This window comes from Rosa rugosa, chromosome 5 (assembly GCF_958449725.1).
Source record: "Rosa rugosa chromosome 5, drRosRugo1.1, whole genome shotgun sequence".
NCBI lineage: Eukaryota > Viridiplantae > Streptophyta > Magnoliopsida > Rosales > Rosaceae > Rosa > Rosa rugosa.
In genome coordinates this window covers 53,285,572-53,304,632 of record NC_084824.1, presented here as the reverse complement: position 1 = coordinate 53,304,632, position 19,061 = coordinate 53,285,572, and the positions used below count along the sequence as shown (strand labels likewise).

Genomic DNA, 19,061 nt, shown 5'->3' with positions numbered 1-19,061 from the left:
GACGTAGTGACTGGTATGAGGGAGTCTGATGCTCTAATCCTGGGTGGATGACGGGCTACGATTGGTGGAGTATGATAGATGCCACGACCCTTATCGGGTGACGGGCTAAGTTGGGTATGTAAATCGGATGCTATAATCCTAGGTGGATGACGGGTTACGATTATATTGAGTATGTGTATCGGATGCTCTAATCCTAGGTGGATGACGGGTTACGATTATATTGAGTATGTGTATCGGATGTTCTAACCTATGTTGACGAACTATGATATTGACAATCATGTCGGATGCCATAACCTAGGCCAGGTGATGGGCTACGATTCAGTTAGAGCTCTAGTCTGTCAGTCACCGTATTTGTATAAATACGCTTTCGGGGTTTTGGGAAGAAAGATGTGAGTTTAGATCCCGTATTAATCTTTGGTGATTTAGAGTGGTGATTTTAGTGACTGATTTTGGGGATTGTGGATTGCTTTGTGGTTGTTGTGATTGTTGGTTGTTTTGCTTGAGTTAAAAGAAAATATGATTTAATAAATCAACCGTTCATTTCGTGTTTACTCATACGAGCTGTCAAAAGCTTACCGGGTTTGGTGTTGTTGCAATCCCGGTACACTATTCAAATTGTGTAGCGGGTAATCCTGCAGGTCAGGAGAATCAGGGCGGTGATCGTACGGGTTAGAGTATTTGTCATAGATTTACAGCAATTGTAATAGTGAGGTGAGTTAAGCTCATTTGAGCCTTACAACTTGATTTGGTGAGAGTGTGTTGTAATAAATAAATTGAGGATTTGGTTTATTGTAATATTGAGAGGTGTGAAGTGTGGTTGTTTGTGAGAAAAAAATTCAGGACGTTATTTGTAATTGTTATTATTCATGTTTCGGACTTTGAATTGATTATTCAAAATTCGGGGCGTGACAGTCGTCCTTGCCACCTTCCCCCATAACCGGATCGGATCCTAGCAACCCAAACCAGATCGCGGTCTTCCGATCTGGTCTGCGCGATCTGATCTGCGCACCGCAGATCCCGACGATGCCGCCACACGCTCATCGCCATCAGGCGACGTCACATCACACGACACCAACTCTGTCCACGTACCAGACTCCGATCTCCACACCACCAGCCACCAGTTCCTCTCCCCGACGAAGCCTCCAAGCGATCTGGCCGGTGACACATCTCCCACGCAGCCTTTCCTTCGACTGGGCAAATCACTGGGCACGAGATCCCCTTTGGCCCGTCCGACGACTCCGCCGCGAGGGCTTGCCGTCGAACAGGGCATAAACTTTACTGTAGCGGCCTAAACAAGCGGCGCTCTAGGTTTGGAAGATCCCTTGTACAGTTATAGGAAATAAGAGATCATAACCAGTCCAGTGTTTTGACTGTAACTTTGGGTGAACTTGGAAATGGAAAGGAAATTATGTATCTTTGAAAAACACAATCGAGTTCGGGTGATGTTGCTTTTCTTTCTTATTTCTATTACCCTCGATCTTATCAAGACAACTTCATCGATCTCTAATAAAAAATAAAATTAGAAAATGGGGCACTACACTTCAAGTTATAAGGATGCTAGATCCATGAGTTTGGGGGGCCTTCTTTGTAGTTGAGTTTGCTCAGAATGTTAACAAAAGTGATTACTGTTGAAGGAAAATCGGTTTTGTGTGCCTAATCAAACTAGGAGTAGTAATAGGAGAGAATGTTCTAGAATTCCTAGTCCTATTCGGAATAGTATTCCTTGTATCATTAGAACATGTACTTTGTAATCCCTATATATAGGGCTCCTATTCTTGATAATGAAATACAATTTCTCTCATCAATTTCTCTCAATACTCATATCCTTAAACACGTTATCAGCACGAGCCCTAACCTTGAGATCAAAAATCCAAAACCAGAAAATTCTTCAACATCACCTTCTCCACCGTTGCAGCTAGCCCGTGCTAGACTTGCCGCTGCTGCCCACCTGCGCGCCCCTGAGCTAAACACTGCCCCTGCAGCCCTTACGCACCCGTGTGCCGCCTACTGCCCCTGTAGCATCGCCGCACGCATGCTGCCCTTGCAGCACAGCAAGACGCTCGTTCCTGTGCAGATCATCCTGCTTGAAAGCCCTGAAACATCTTGATTGGGACCTCAGATTAAAATCCTTCCTTCATAAAAGTTGTTCATCTCTGTCTCTTCTATCTGACTTCCGAATTTCAGCCATATCGGAGTTGTTTTGAGATCTGTACACCAATCGAAGTGAAAGCTATTCAGAGGCAAATCTGCTCCGAATTTCAACAAAAAAAAATCCTTGAAAACCGCCGCTGCCACCTTCAAGCATCACTGCAGCAGCTCCTAGCCCACGCTAGCCTCATATGCGTGCCTGCCCCTGCAGCGCCTACGCGCCCCTGCGCACTCATCCGTCGGCCAGCTCCTCGGCTTACCTCGGCCAGACCTGTATCGGCCACACAGCAGGGATTGAAAGATAGTTTGCAATCCCCGACCCAGGATCGATAGCATGCCTGCAATCCTACACGCCTGCATCAACACGCGCGTGTATTGAGAATTTCAAGTTCCGAAATTCATGAGTAAGTTTTCACAAGTAAGTTGTTCCCGTTTTTGAAATTTAAATTTACTTTTCTTCGGGGACTTACAAAACCCCTTCTTCTACATCCCACCTTTCTGTAACGTGGGTTCGATTTGCTAAAAGCGGAATCGTCGGGATTCACGCTACATACGAACGAACAGCGTTCGTGATCTTCAGACTAAGAGCGTCCGTGAGCATCGATTTTTACGAACTAAGAGCATTCGTAAGCATAAAAATTTGACCATATAAACGTCATTGGTTTCAATCCAAATCCAAAAAATTTGGAAACTATCAACAAAGACAGTGGTTATAACTTTTTCTCACTCGACGTACTCAAGAGTAATTGTGATGTCTAGGAAAGGTTTGAACTGAGAGAACTGTTTTAAAAGTGAGCAACGCTCCACCAAAATCTCGCCTTACCTTATCTGGTCACAACCAAATTGGAATTACCAAACGGATTGAGTAACTACTACTTGTCTAAGCTTGATTATCCTTTTTGGATTAAATTTAGAAACTTTGACATAATCATTGGCTTTCATTGAAATAAAGTGTCGATTTTGATTCGAACTTTAACTTTATTCATTCAAGTATGTTTCCCGGAGAGCTAGAATGCCTCGTGGATAGTGCTACTACGCACACCATACTTCGAAATAGGCATTTATTTCTTGAGATGACGCCTACTTGATCTCCAGTGACTACGATGGCAGGGTCATCTAAATTGAGTCATGGTCGAGGACCAGCTCAATTCTTGTTGCCACATGGCACAATCATTAATGTCACTGAAGCTCTCTAAGCTCCTAGGGCAGGAAGAACCCTTTTGAGCTTCAAAGATATAAGAGTCAATGGTTTTCATGTGGAAACACATTGTGAGAATAGACAAGAGTTCCTTTGCATCACCTCTAATGACTACGGATATAAAAGAGTCTTAGAGAAACTTATGTGTCGATCTAGTGGGTTGTATGCAACCACTATTCGAGTAATTGAATCCAATCATGTTATGAGAGATGATTTATGGGATTCTGACACATATAGGCTTTGGCATGACCGTCTGGGACACCCAGGTCGTGATATGATGATCCGTATATTAAAGACTTCACACGGACATCCATTCTTCAGAACGAAGAGAAGTAAGAACCAAAAATTGGTTCGAGGAGATGCACCTACGCCTCACGGCGCCAAGACTGTGCAAGACCGGCCACTTAGGGCCGGCGCCATCTACCCCCTACGGCAACAACATGGCTTTGACGCCATGGACCATTCTTTGACTCCTTCTTCTACTTCTAAAGTCAATTGTGACTTTATGGCTCAACCAAAATCCTCATTGGTTGCTTCTAAATCCCATCATTCGTTCTGCAAAGCCTGCTCTTTAGCAAAATTAAGATCGAGGCCATCCTATGCAAAGGACACTAAAGAAAATATACCATTCTTGCAAAGAATCCAAGGTGATATTTGTGGACCTATTCAACCACCATGCGGACCATTTAGATATTTTATGGTGTTGGTTGATGCATCGACACGCTGGTCACATGTCATGCTTTTATCCACAAGGAACGCTGCATTCGCTAAACTCCTAGCACAAATTATTAAATTAAGGGTTCACCACCCTGATCATCCTATTAAGTCTATCAGATTAGACAATGTTGGGGAGTTTACATCAAAGACTTTTGATGATTATTGCATGTCCATTGGGATTGATGTTGAACATCCTGTTCCTCATGTTCACACCCAAAATGGTCTCGTAGAATTCACCATTAAACGACTACAAATGGTCGCTCGAGCATTGGTAATGCGCACCAATCTCCCTATTTCTGCTTCGGGCTATGCAATATTGCATGCAGCTGTGCTTATTCGTCTAAGGCCCACTGCCACTCAACCCTTCTCTGTGTCCCAGATGGTGACTGGGTATGAGCCTGATGTCTCACACTTACGCATATTTGGGTGTGCAGTTTATGTGCCCATTGCGCCTTCACAGCGCACCAAAATGGGTCCTCAACGACGATTAGGCATTTATGTTGGATATGATTCTCCAACAATTATCTGCTACTTAGAACCCTTGACAGGCGATCTCTTTACCGCTAGATTTGCGGATTGTCACTTCGATGAGACAGTCTTCCCGTCGTTAGGGGGAGATAAGAACATGAACGTTCAACAGGAACGACATGAATTGTCGTGGTCTGTCCCCACTCTGTCTCATCTTGATCCCCGAACCGCACAGTCCGAAATTGAAGTGCGGAGAATTCTCAATCTTCAGAACGTAGCTGAATCGATGCCTTATGCGTTTTTGATATCGCTAAAGTGACGAGATCACATATACCTGCTGCAAACGTGCCTGCAAGGATTGATGTCCCTAAAGTTAGAGGACATGACACCACCTTAAGGGCAACTGAGCATGGCGCCAACGTCCCCTCTCATAGTGATGGTGACGTTGTGGCTAGGCTCATGGCTCCTTCTAGGAAGCGCGGGAGGCCCATAGGTTCGATGGATTCTCGCCCAAGAAAGAAAGCGAGTTTGGCACAAAATAATCCATTAATCATTGATGCAAATAATCCATCTCATGAGGATATTTCGGATTATGGTTATGTCCAAGAGACATCATTGGGGGACGCTCCAATGTCAGAACCAATTCCAGAGAATAGAGAGATCTCCATGAATTACACTAGTGTACATGAGATGATGGATAGAAATTCTATGGCTATTGATGATGCATTTGCATATCATATTGCAAAAGGAATTATAGAATATGATGATGTCGAACCTCGCTCTGTCGAAGAATGTCAAAGAAGAGCAGATTGGCCTAAATGGAAAGATGCGATCCAGGCTGAATTGGATTCACTAACAAAGAGACAGGTGTTTGGCCCCATAACGCAGACACCCCCTAATGTAAAACCTGTTGGCCATAAATGAGTCTTTGTTAGAAAGCGTAATGAGAAAAATGAGGTGTTTAGATATAAAGCCCGCCTCGTGGCATAAGGTTTCTCACAATGCCCTGGAATCGACTACGAGGAGACATATTCTCCCGTAATGGACGTTATAACGTTCCGCTACCTTGTCAGTTTGGTAGTTTCCGAAAAACTTGACATGCAGCTTATGGATGTGGTTACAGCATATCTCTATGGGGATCTAGATTCAGAGATATATATGAAGGTTCCAGATTGACTTCAGTTACCCAAATCAAGTGGCTCTAAACCACGGAGCGCGTTTTCAATAAGATTAAAACGCTCACTATATGGATTAAAACAATCCGGACGGATGTGGTATAACCGTCTAAGTGACTACTTGATTGGGAAGGGATATATTAATAATGAAATATGCCCATGCGTGTTCATTAAAAGAACAAGTTCCGGATTTGCAATCGTAGCAGTTTCTGTCGATGACATGAACCTAATTGGAACTCTAGATGAGTTAAAGGAAACTGCTAAATACTTGAAATCCGAATTTGAGATGAAAGATCTTAAGAAAACACGATTTTGTCTCGGTTTAGAACTCGAGCACCGTAGTGATGGAATTTTGATCCATCAGTCTGCATATACTCAGAAAATTCTAAGGCGCTTTAATGAAGATAAAGCAAAGCCTGTGAGTACTCCCATGATTGGTCGTAGTCTTGAGCCCGGAAAAGATCCGTTTCGTCCAAATGATGAGGACGAAGAATCATTAGAGGCCGAAGTGCCCTATTTAAGTGCAATAGGCGCATTATTGTACTTAGCTCAATGCACAAGACCAGACATCTCATTCGCAGTGAACTTGTTAGCTCGACATAGCTCTGCGCCAACACGCCGCCATTGGATTGGTGTAAAGACAATCTTTCGATACTTAAGAGGTACGATTGATATGGGCCTATTCTATCCCTACAGAGAGAAAAGGAATGACGGAAATTTGGGATCAGACCCCAATAGGCAAAACGCCACCGTCCAAGGATTTGGAACCGGCCATATTGCCGCCGTCGCCGTACATGGTGGTCGGCGTCCTCCTACTCCCCTCCATCAAAACGACAATGATGTTTTGATGGGTTTTGCTGATGCAGGGTACCTCTCTGACCCTCACAAAGGTCGCTCCCAAACGGGTTATGTCTTTACCATGGGAAGCACTGCGATATCTTGGAGGTCTACGAAACAAACTCTTGTTGCTACTTCCTCAAATCATGCAGAGATTATTGCTCTACATGAAGCCGTGCGTGAATGTATATGGCTAAGGTCTGTAATTAGACATATTCAAGGAAGTTGTGGTTTGAAGTCTACCACAGATAAACCTACATGCATTTATGAGGATAATGCAGCTTGTATTGAGCAAATGAAGTTAGGTTTCATCAAGGGCGACAACACCAAGCATATATCGCCTAAGTTCTTTTATAATCAGCAACAACAATCACTTCTAAAGATTGAAGTGAATCAAATCCGATCAGAGGATAATGTAGCGGACTTATTCACTAAGTCGTTACCTAAATCCACCTTCGAGAAACATGTGAAGAGCATCGGATTGAGAAAGTTATCCGAACTCCCATGATTGTAGCAATCAGGGGGAGTAATCGACATCAGGGGGAGTTATGATGTCTACATGTTCGATCTCGAAGAGTAAAGGACGTGTTGTACTCTTTTTCTCCTCCTCGAGCGTGTTTTTGTCCCACAGGGTTTTTCACTCGAGGAAGGTTTTTAACGAGGCAACGGATGAAGCGTCACCACTAAGTTTGAGCGGCACAAGGGGGAGTGTTGAAGGAAAATCGGTTTTGTGTGCCTAATCAAACTAGGAGTAGTAATAGGAGAGAATGTTCTAGAATTCCTAGTCCTATTCGGAATAGTATTCCTTGTATCATTAGAACATGTACTTTGTAATCTCTATATATAGGGATCCTATTCTCAATAATGAAATACAATTTCTCTCATCAATTTCTCTCAATACTCATATCCTTAAACAATTACCAAATTTTGTATTAATACAACTGTTATTTTGACTGCATTCTCTCTGGTCCAGGAAACTCATGGGGATCAGAACTTATCAAATGAAAGGACCAATTATTTTGTTGCAGCAGTCTCTACAAGCATTAAGTAGCATACTTATCTACCTTCCATCACAGTAATGGATACATTATTTACTGAAGCCGTATTTGAACTTCTATCAGGTAACGTACGCGTTGACCCAGCTTCTTCACTTCTTGAAATAGTGTATGCAGGTTGCTTTGGTTCAGACAAAGGTGTGACATCACTTGTAAGCATTGATATTACTTCTGACATGGTAGCTCTATCTTCTGCATACTCTTGAACACATAAGAGACCAACCTGAATAAATTTTAAAACTTCCTCTTTGGAACCAGAGTCAAGTAATGTGTCCTTTATCTCCAGGGTCTGGCCTTGTTTCCACAATTCCCAGGCCTGAAACATTAGTTTGTGATGCAAGTATGTGAGTTTTTCTAATAGAGTAGAAATTGACTGCTAAGTTTATATATATCATTATAACTTACAAGTTCGATAAGGCAGAGACCATTAGATGAAAGAAAAGTAGTGTTCTTTTTGCCACTTATAATCTCCAACAGTAGAACACCAAAACTGTAAACGTCAGACTTTTCAGAGAAAATGCCCCTCATGGCATACTCTGGAGACATATAGCCGCTGCATAAATCATTATATCAAGCTTAGAAACAGGACTATTCAGAAAAATTTGTATATGTATATCAGTATATATATGTCACAGAGCTGTTCTAAGATTGATAATTTTCTTTTACTTACTATGTTCCGACAACTCTAACTGTATTTGCCATAGATTCATTCTGTCCGAAAATTCTGGCCGTTCCAAAGTCTGAGATCTTAGGGTTCATATTTTCATCAAGCAGAATGTTACTAGCTTTCAGATCTCTGTGTATGACTCTAACTCTAGAATGCTTATGAAGATAGAGAAGTCCTTGTGCAATTCCCTCAATGATGTTTACCCGTGTTTGCCAGTCCAATTGCTTCCTTCTAGTGGAGTCTGCAGTTAAGTAGTTCATAACATGCTTAGTGGTAAACAAAATAATCAAATACAAGATACCAATGAAGAAAAAATTATATATGAAAGGGGAAGAGGGGAGTTTCTGCATTTGAAAGAAATTGTGGACAAACCAAATAGGAAGGCATCCAAGCTCTTATTTGCCATAAATTCGTAAATCAGAATCTTTTCTTCTCCTTGAATGCAACAACCTAATAGCCTAACAAGATTACTATGTTGAAGCTCAGCTATAAGTGTAATCTCATTCATGAATTCTTCTAGTCCTTGTCCTGAACTTCTCGCGAGTCTCTTTACTCCTACCTGTTCCCCATCTGGTAATACCCCCTGTACATGCATATTTTATTAATTTCAGGTGCTAACTGCTAACATTCAGACTGCCATTGTTTGATAATCTTGGAGTCGCCTTCCAGCCAAACGGAAGAAGAAAGGACTATACCTTGTAAACAGGTCCAAACCCACCCTGTCCTAGCTTGCTGGCAGACGAGAAGTTATCTGTTGCAGCCACTACTTCTGAAAAACTGAACATCCGAAAGTTCTGTCCTATTCTTTCACCTATTTTGAGCTTGTATATGTGGCCGAATCTGGTAATTTGAGATCTCAACTCATCTAATCCTTGCTCTTGGCCTGCATCCCATTTATCTAAAAGTTACCTGCGTGCAATTCATAAGAAAACTGCCATGAAGATTTTATACGCTTTCTACTTACCAGTGTGTTTCATGAGTCCTAGTTTTCTTTTCTTTCTGTAGTACAAGCAACATAATAGCACTGCCATGATAAATATAACACCTACGATGCACCATATCCACCATTTTTTCTTTATATCTCGTGTTAAATCGCTCGTTTTGCTTCCTTCTGCTGGTGTTCCTGTTGAAAGTGAATGCACATTGATCATCTAAAATAATCTACATCAATCTAGAGAAGTCTAGAGCAACCAAGAGAAGTCCAAGAGTTGCTAGATTGATCTAGAATTATCCAGTTATTACAGCAAGTATCTAGAAGAATCATGTAAATATGAATGTAATCAATTAAGTCTAACTTGGTCTAGCATGATCTAGACTAGTCCATCAAGGTCGGTGGTACACTGGTACTAGTGAGTACGTAAGTCGGTTAATCATCTCTATATATGTCTGCATGATGTACTCTTCTAATTATTAATGAAACAATTAATCAAAGCTCCTCTATTAATAATCCAAAGCTCCCCCGTTCTCAATATATACAAACCTCTCCTCTGTTTTCCTTTCATACAGCCTACCTCCTCTGTTTTTTAAACGCAACCATCTTCTAGTCCTAGCCCACTACTACTAAAAGCTTCCGCACCAAATACCAACAGTGGTATCAAAGCCACAAATTCTAACAGTGGTAAAAGCCACAAATTCTAACAGTTCCATCTGGAGGTAATAACAAAATTAGCATCAGAGTCGGGTACTTGAAGTGGTTGTGAACTGATCAATCAGGTAATAGAAACCCTCCATTGCCCAACTTTCCTAGTTTATTAGTTAAGTACTTGTCTATGGTGTAAAAGAAATTCAAAAAAGCATAGGGCTAAATCAGTGTAGCAAGGAAGAATGACAAATGTAAAGTACTGTAGGTAAACGTAGTAGCTATGCATACCTTTGCTATGATTCCATATCTCAAGGACATAAGTAGCATCAAAGTAACTATTCGGGATAAATTTCGCTTCTCCACTCATAAATACACACCCAGTCCCATTGGTATATATACTTTTGTAGCCAGTACAGGTGCAGTCACTCCAGCAAGTAGCATGGCAATCACTAACAGTCATTTTAGTATTGTTGTCATGATGTAAAATTTCGTTTCCATCAAAATAGCCTCTTACAGGTACAAGTCCGTCCGAGCCATTCCTGCATTCAGAGGGCTTCTCCTCTATGCACAGGGCTCCCGGATTAGTCAAGTTGAATGTGCATGGACTAGCTTCTGTGCTCTCCCAATAAGTAGTACCGTTGAGAGTTAAAGTGGACTGCATGATTTGGCCCCAAGCATTCAGTTCCCACCTTGAAATGGTAGACCTGTTTTTAACGGTATAAGTAAAGTACTTATCTTCCTTGTTTGAAACAAAAGTGAACTCAAATAGATCAACCCTTCTTGTCATTTCAGGAGCATTTTGAAAGGTTCCATTTTCCCAGACCCCACTGCTCCAGTATACTTCATCTCGCCTCCAGATGATCAATTGGTTGGTGCTACCAGGATCAACGCCAAGCCTAAAAACACCTGGTGCAGGGATTTGATCGCTGAACCAGGAAGAAATAGTCCAATTCTGTCCAGCCTCGACATTGATGCCCAATTTCATTCCAGGTAACAATGTGTTGGTTGGATGGTCAAAGCTTTCCCACAAAACTTCTCCAAGTGTTCCATTAGAAGTTACTTCTCTCAAGACCAAATTTCCAGTATCTAATAAGGAGACAGTCACATTACCAGAAACTGTTTGATTGGGATCTGAGACAGATATTTGGCCTCCACCATGAATGAGCTTCGATGTTGCATCACTAGCCAATGCAAATACTCCTGATGTATCTATGATCGGAGTTTCTGGATTGGCTACCCATACTGCATCTGGATCACTTGGTAGTTTGTAGTACCATATTCCTAAGTAACGATTACTTGTAGCACCGAAAATGCTTGAGTTTCCAGGACTGAAGAAGCCTAACTTGAACAAACCATTTTCAGAAACAAGATAATCACCACCCTGGTCGTGTAGCTGTTGGCCTTGCTTGAGTGTAGCATTTTGGGTTTGTGCATCAGAAGAAGAAAAATAACGCATGCAGAAACATGAGAAATAGAGGAAGACAGTGTTTCTTAGTTTGGCCATTGACAACAACTAGCAAGTCTCTTCCAAACTTGAAACTTATGTTAGCTTTGAACGAGTGATTATCCTGAGAGTCTGTATGAGTAGATAAACTTGTTTACTGCCAACTAATTCTGGTCAACTATAACACACATTTAATGTGACAGCTTGGTTGACATATTCGACTTGATTGCCTTGTCGACTATTGAATTATTAATCTAAGACATGTAAAATGAATGTAATACTAATGACCGGTCCATTTCACGTTGAGTGTCAAAATGACTGGGATTTCTTCTATATTTGCCTTCGTCAGCGTTATGAACTTTGACAATTCCAGAGAAGCATGCATTCAGCAAAGTCAATGGCATCAACAATCAATTGTCATATATATATATATATATATAGTGAGGGATCTCTTTTTTTTTGTCTTTTCTTGGGATAGGCATTAGACCAACTTTTCGATCATATTTTAACATCTCAACCGTTCAGATTTTAGGTCCAAATGTGTAGATCACTTCTGCAAATTTTCAGCCAAATTGATTATCGTTAAGGCATTCAAAATGGCGACTTAAGATTATAAGTATGAACGGTTCAAGTTTGACAGATTTGGTTCGTTCATTGATTTATTCTAGTTTGATACCTTAACGATCACTGATTTGGCTGAAAATTTACAGAAATGATCTACATATTAGGATCTAAAAACTGAACGGTTGAGATGCCAAAATGTGTTCGATAAGTTGGTCTAATGCCCTATCCCTATAAAAGACCAAGAAATAGATCCTTTAGTGGAAGGGCCCTCATATATATATATAGACAGACACACACATATATGTATATGTATATGTATGTATTGCTTTCTTGTTCTTTAGATTTGACTAAAAATTTTGCCCGTACTTTGCTGCGGGATTCACCGTTATAAATGAATAATGAATCAGAAGTATGTGATGGAAAAAAGAAATTATTATATTGATTGGAATAACTGAAGTTTATTCATCTAGTAATTGTTTTTATACATAAGAATATCGTTGAAGACTAATTATTTTGGTCAAAATGTACAGATGTGATTTGATTTGAACTTTTTTATTGTAGTTGAGAAATTTGGGACTTTAACCAAATCGACAAAAAATCAATGAGTTTAAATCAAACTTGGTGTGTGAGAAGTTTTTGATGGATGTTGGCTTGAATACACGTAGGCGTAGCTGATGAAAAAGTAATTGTTCCTTCATAAAAGCAACTTTAACTTGATTGCTAGATGTGGATTGAACGCAGTCCAACTGTTTGTCCAGAAAAGCAATTTCACTGTAATTTGACATAACATTAACTGAATCAATGAAACTGGAGATGGCATTAGTACTGTTATCACTAGGTTCATGTAAAATGAGAATAAAGTTGAACATAATATGATTATAAATAGCAAATACGATAATGAATTTTGATATGCGATAGATGGCTCATTTTTCAAGTTCAGTGCTTGAGTTCAAAGAAATTAAAAAAAAAAAAAAAACGTAGTGAATGAGTATATACAGTGTGAAAAGAATGAAGCTTGAAAGGAATAAACTAAATTAACTAATTCAAGAATATCAGATTGTTTAGTAGAATGTAGTAGACAAATAGCACACCTGCAGATTTTGGAGCTATGATGCTATGATGTTCCAAGCTTGACAATTCTTCATATTTTGGAGCTATGATGTTCCAAGGACCACACCTGGAGATCAAGATCAAAGGAAGTAATAAGAAATCAAGAGTAACTAAACTAAAACAGAATTTGTCATTATAGCAAGGTTTTCTTTATGTCTCTTCTTATATTCCTTGACCTGAATGATATATATTTTTGTTTGCTTTATACTTCTCCATCTGTAGATTATAATATTTATACAATCAAACTACGCAATAGAAATAAATAAAATATTTCTAACGAACCATGCATTAAGATATCAATATATGTCTAGTAATGAATGTGTTGAATGGAAGCAGGAGGGAAATTAACTCTATCCATGTAACATACCTTTTCATACTATCAAGCCAGTCCTGGTTTTACCATGCATTAAGATGTCAATGTCTAGTGAAGTGGACTGTTTTTCAAGTCTTTTAGTTTAATTATCTTGCTTTCTGTTAGAATAATGTCCTATTTGTTAGGATAGTGGTTGTTTATTTGACAAATTCCTTGCTTAAGTTACCACATAGTAGTAGTTGAACTATCGTGGGCTGTATTTTCTCATTCTGTTAGCTTTGTAAAGCTTTATAAGCCAGACGTTTTTCATTGAATAAGTTTAAGGTCTTTCAAGCCAGTTTGTGTGTTTTGAGTTCATAAAGCTTTATTTGATCTTGTCTCTAACAAACTGGTATCAGAGCTCCTCAGAGGGGCCTGATTGTGAGAGATTGAGTTTGAGAAGTTAGGAACCGCAACATCCTAACGTGAGAGAAAGGGAGAGTGAAACACTTGAGAGATCGAGTGAAACACTTAGGGAGAGTTTGGGAGATGGCAGCAGAAGGAAGCACTGGTTTCGCTCAGGCCAGTATCCCCAAGTTCGATGGAGATTATGATCATTGGAATATGGTAATGGAAAATTTCCTGAGATCGAAAGAGTATTGGCATCTCATCGAAACAGGGTACGTTGAGCCCGCTGTTGATGAAGTGTTGACGGCTGCCAAGAGAAAATCATTGGAGGAGCTCAAGCTGAAGGACTTGAAGGCAAAGAACTATCTCTTTCAATCCATTGACAAAACGATATTGAAGACCATTCTTCAAAAGAATACGTCCAGACAAATATAGGAGTCAATGAAGAGAAAGTTTCAAGGGAATGCAAGGGTCAAGCATGCTCAACTCCAGGCACTCCGCCGAGATTTTGAAGTCTTGGAGATGAAGGTTGGTGAGTCTATTTCCGATTACATCTCAAGAGTTATTCTTGTTGCAAATGATATGCGAAACTATGGCGAGGACATGCAGGATGTCAAAGTGGTGGAGAAAATCCTACGCTCATTGACAGAACAGTACAACTACATTATCTGCTCTATTGAGGAGTCCAAGGACATTGATTCCCTCGATCACGGTGGATGAGCTACAAAGCTCTTTGATCGTGCATGAACAGAAGTTTCGAAAGAGAGGTGGTGGTGAAGAGCAAGCATTGAAGGTGGTTCAGGAAGACAAATTTGGAGACAGAGGCTGAGGAAGAGGTGGATTTAGAGGCAGGGGAAGAGGTAGAGGTTGGAAAGTGTTCAACAAAGCTACTGTGGAGTGTTACCGATGCCACAAACTCGGTCACTTCCAGTATGAGTGCCCAGCATGGAACATGGAAGCAAACTACGCCGAACTGAATGAGGAAGAAGAGATGATGTTGATGTCTCATGTGGAGCTGCATGAAGCCAGACGTGAAGATGTATGGTTTATTGATTCTGGTTGCTCAAACCATATGTGAGGAGACAAGAAGATGTTCTACGAGCAGAATGAGAACTTTAGGCAGATGGTTAAACTTGGAAACAACACTAGGATGGCAGTGTCTGGGAAAGGGAATATCAAACTGAATGTGAATGGCCTGCATCATGTCATAATGGAAGTCTATTATGTGCCGGAATTGAAGAACAATCTACTAAGTGTGGGACAGCTGCAAGAGAAAGGTTTAGCCATCCTCATCAAATTAGGGATGTGCAAAATTTATCATCCAAAAAAAGGGCTGATTATTCAAACAAACATGACTGCAAACCGGATGTTCATATTATTGGCAATGACACAAGTCAAAGAAGTTGCCTGCTTTCATACACCAGCACAGGATATCACACATCTCTGGCATTGTAGGTTCGGTCATCTAAGTCACAAGGGACTAAGGACCTTGCAGTACAAGCAAATGGTCCGAGGCTTGCCTCAACGTTCTACCACAACTACAATGTGCACAGCCTGTGTTATTGGAAAGCAGCATCGTGAGGCAATCCCAAAGAAGAGTCAGTGGAGAGCAAAAGAAAGATTGCAGCTGGTTCATGCGAATATCTGTGGACCGATTTCACCAGAATCAAATGGCAAAATAAGGTATGCTTTATGCTTTATCGATGATTTCAGCAGAAAAGCATGGGTTTATTTCTTGGTTGAAAAGTCAGAAGCTCTACATTATTTCAAATACTTTAAGATGCTTGTTAAAAAAGAAACCGGTCAGTTTATCAAGTGCTTAAGGACTGACAGAGGAGGTTAGTTCAATTCAAATGAATTCAATGAGTTCTGTAAGCTGCACAGCATCAAAAGACAGCTCACCACAGCCTACACGCCCCAACAAAATGGCGTGGCTGGGAGAAAAAAACAGAACAGTGATGAACATGATGAGGTCGATGCTCTCAGACAAGAAAATCCCAAAAACCTTCTGGCCGGAGGCGGTAAATTGGACTGCATATGTTTTGAACCGGTGCCCTACCCTTGCAGTAAAAGATATGACTCCAGAGGAAGCATGGAGTGGAATCAAACCATCAGTTGAGGACTTCAGAGTATTCGGTTGTCTTGTACATGTTCACGTGCCCGATGCAAGAAGATCCAAGCTTGAAGACAAGAGTTTTTGTTGTGTACTACTCGGTGTAAGTGAAGAATCCAAGGGCTATCGGTTGTATGATCCAATTGCAAGACGAATTGTGGTGAGCAGGGACGTGATTTTTGAAGAAGAAAGCAAATGGAACTGGGATGCAAGCTACACTGAGCAGGTGGCCGTGAACCTGGAATGGGGAGAAGAAGAAAGCAGTAGTGAAGAAAATGAAATCGAAGAAAATGGTGATGAAAATGAAGGTGACAATGAAGGTACAGAGGGCATTGCACCAAGAGCTGCAAGTTCAGAAAACTCGTCCCCGAGCACAGTAGACGAAGAGAATCCAAATGAGATAAGGGAGACATATACTCCTTGTTGGATAAGGGATTATGTTTCTGGTGAAGGTCTGTCAGGAAGTGATAATGAGTTGAACATGGCCCTTGTAGCTTCTACTGATCCGCTAACTTATGAGGCGGCAGTAGCAAGTTCCAAATGGAGGCAGGCCACAGATGCTTAAATAAGAGCAATTGAGAAAAATAAAACATGGAGCTTGATGGAATTACCAGCTGGGGCCAAGAAAATTGGAGTGAAATGGATATATAAGACCAAACTAAATGAGTTTGGTGAGGTGGACAAGTTTAAAGCCCGGCTAGTTGCAAAGGGTTATGCTCAACAACGAGGTGTGGATTATACAGAGGTGTTTTCTCAAGTTGCAAGGATGGATACGGTTCATCTAATCATTGCTTTAGCTGCTCAGAAAAGTTGGAGTATCTTCCAACTTGATGTGAAGTCTGCGTTTTTACATGGAGATTTAAGTGAGGATGTCTTTGTGGAACAACCGAAGGGTTATGAAGAAAAGAGTGGTGAGCACAAGGTCTACAAGTTACACAAAGCCTTATACGGATTAAAACAAGCACCAAGAGCTTGGTTTAGTCGTATAGAAGCTCATTTCATCCAAGAAGGCTTCCAGAGATGCAATAGTGAGCAGACCCTGTTTGTCAAGCAAAGTAATGGAGGTAACATTTTAATTGTCAGCGTTTATGTTGATGATTTGATTTATACTGGTGATGATGAGCAAATGATGTTAGAGTTTAAGGAGTCCATGATGAAGGTTTTTGATATGACTGATCTGGGGAAAATGAGATTTTTCTTGGGAATAGAAGTGTTACAAACAGAAGATGGGATATATATGGGACAGAGAAAGTATGCTTTGGAAGTGTTGAAGCGCTTCAGAATGGAAGAGAGCAATGCAATGTTGTACCCGATGGTGCCTGGAGTCAAAGTTGGGAAAGACAAGGCAGGAGTGAAGATTGATGAGACCTACTTCAAACAAATAGTAGGTAGTCTTATGTACATCACGGCTACTAGGCCTGATTTGATGTTTGTTGTGAGCCTAATCAGTAGATACATGGCAAGACTAACGCAGCTGCATCTGCAAATTGCAAAAAGAGCCTTGAGATATTTGAAGGGGACAGTAGACTATGGCATCTGCTACAAGAAAGGAGGCAACAAGAAACTAGTTGGTTTCACTGACAGTGACTATGCAGGGGACTTAGAAGATAGAAAAAGCACATCTAGGTATGTTTTTATGTTGAGTGGAGGAGCAGTAGCATGGAGTTAAAAAAAACAGCCTATTGTTACGCTTTCTACAACCGAGGCGGAGTTCGTAGCAGCTGCAGCTTGTGGATGTCAAGAGGTATGGATGAGGAGGATTTTAGATAAGCTAAGTCATTCGCAAGATTCCTGCACCACAGTAATGTGTGACAACTCCTCTACCATAAAGCTCTCAAAGAATCCGATTATGCATGGACGCAGCAAGCATATAGATGTATGCTTTCATTTTCTGAGAGATTTGACTCAGGATGGAGTTATTGAACTCGTGCACTGTGGAACCAGTGATCAAGCAGCAGACTTGTTGACAAAGCCGCTCAAACTGGAGACTTTCCTGAGGCTTCGAGACCAGCTAGGAGTGTGTATGTTGCCAGGAGTAAACTAACAGTAGTTAGTTTAAGGGAGGGAATGAAGTGAAGTGGACCGTTTTTCAAGTCTTTTAGTTTAATTATCTTGCTTTCTGTTAGAATAATGTCCTATTTGTTAGGATAGTGGTTGTTTGTTTGACAAATTCCTTGCTTAAGTTACCACGTAGTAGTAGTTGAACTATCGTGAGCTGTATTTTCTCATTCTGTTAGCTTTGTAAGGCTTTATAAGCCAGACGTTTTTCATTGAATAAGTTTAAGGTCTTTCAATCCAGTTTGTGTGTTTTGAGTTCATAAAGCTTTATTTGATCTTGTCTCTAGCAGGTGGTTGGGAAACTCTCGATGGTAAACAGGAGGTCTTCGGCAGAATAAGGATTTAGATCCGATGGCGTCATAAAGGTCAGGCCTTGAGTCTAGGTGGTGGCGAAGGTTGATAAGACCGAGTTATCCATGGACGAGGTTGCCTATTGTTAGGAGAAGACACTGGTCTTGATTACCTATCCCAAATCCGAAGGGTCTCAGACGGTTCCTAGGACAAGATCAGTCGACGAGCTTTTTTAGGTGTGTGGTCACGATGAAGATGATGCTAGAGATGGTGGAATTAGGTCAGGATCCAGCATTGGGTTTCAGGTCGGATTCTTGGATTCTTGTCGACGGCTTGTGGATGGTTGAACTGATTAGATTGTTCTACAGTTAGTTAAGCGGATGGCGTGCTGGGATTCTGAGCAGGCTAAGGCTTGGCTGGTGGCGATGGTGTGTTGATTTAGGCTGAATTTCGATCCGAATGGGACTTGGGTCGTACCCTAGTCCAGATTAGGGGTCATCATGTCTACCCTAATTTTTAGGGCTTAGGATCAGGTCAGGCTGGGCCTAGTCAAAGTTAACAAAATTTAGGGCCGCGTAGGGTTAGGTCGGGGCTTAAATATGCTAACCCTTACCCGCCTGAAAGGCCCGAGCCACAAGGGCCAAAAGGGCCGGGCCGGCCTTCCGAATAGGGCCGAATGGGCCTAAAAGGACCTTAATTTGTTTAACAAAAAAAAATACATTATTTTTATTTTATTTTTTCAAAATGAGGCTCAATGGTTATATAGGTAATACAAGACTCAGTGTTTTTTGTTGATCATATTTAATATATACTAGCCTTCTTCATACATGCTCCTGCATGTGTAATACTTTTTTTTTTTTTTAAGAAAATTAAAAAAATAAATGAGAAAAAAATAGCTATTGCAGAGAGAAAATAGTGGGAGAAAAGTGGGGGT

General features: G+C 40.9%; 1 protein-coding gene and 1 long non-coding RNA gene across 3 annotated transcripts; one reads left to right on the top strand and one right to left on the bottom strand.

The window, feature by feature from the left end:
• Positions 1–7,398: 7,398 nt before the first annotated feature.
• LOC133707847 (G-type lectin S-receptor-like serine/threonine-protein kinase CES101) lies at positions 7,399–11,637 on the bottom strand. Its single transcript, XM_062133322.1, has 8 exons — positions 10,136–11,637; positions 9,800–9,802; positions 9,230–9,388; positions 8,961–9,148; positions 8,638–8,848; positions 8,269–8,506; positions 8,004–8,151; positions 7,399–7,914 (listed from the first exon to the last, which is right to left on the bottom strand). The coding sequence occupies exons 1-8, from the start codon at positions 11,349–11,351 to the stop codon at positions 7,600–7,602; spliced, it is 2,478 nt and encodes an 825-aa protein (XP_061989306.1). The 5' UTR covers positions 11,352–11,637; the 3' UTR covers positions 7,399–7,599.
• Positions 9,665–10,777, top strand: LOC133707848 (uncharacterized). Of its 2 annotated transcripts, none has more exons than XR_009845329.1 (3): positions 9,665–9,978; positions 10,364–10,545; positions 10,640–10,777. It is a non-coding gene; the product is annotated as an uncharacterized LOC133707848 (long non-coding RNA). The 2 variants fall into 2 exon arrangements; XR_009845328.1 differs by having other exon boundaries at positions 10,354–10,545.
• Positions 11,638–19,061: the final 7,424 nt, after the last annotated feature.

Coding starts and splice junctions, on each gene's coding strand:
- LOC133707847 (XM_062133322.1), bottom strand. CDS start 11,351: ATGGCCAAACTAAGAAACACTGTCTTCCTCTATTTCTCATGTTTCTGC. Junction 9,149..9,229: donor AGGACTCATGAAACACACTG/GTAAGTAGAAAG, acceptor AATGGGATGCAG/GCCAAGAGCAAGGATTAGAT. Junction 8,849..8,960: donor GGTTTGGACCTGTTTACAAG/GTATAGTCCTTT, acceptor ATGCATGTACAG/GGGGTATTACCAGATGGGGA.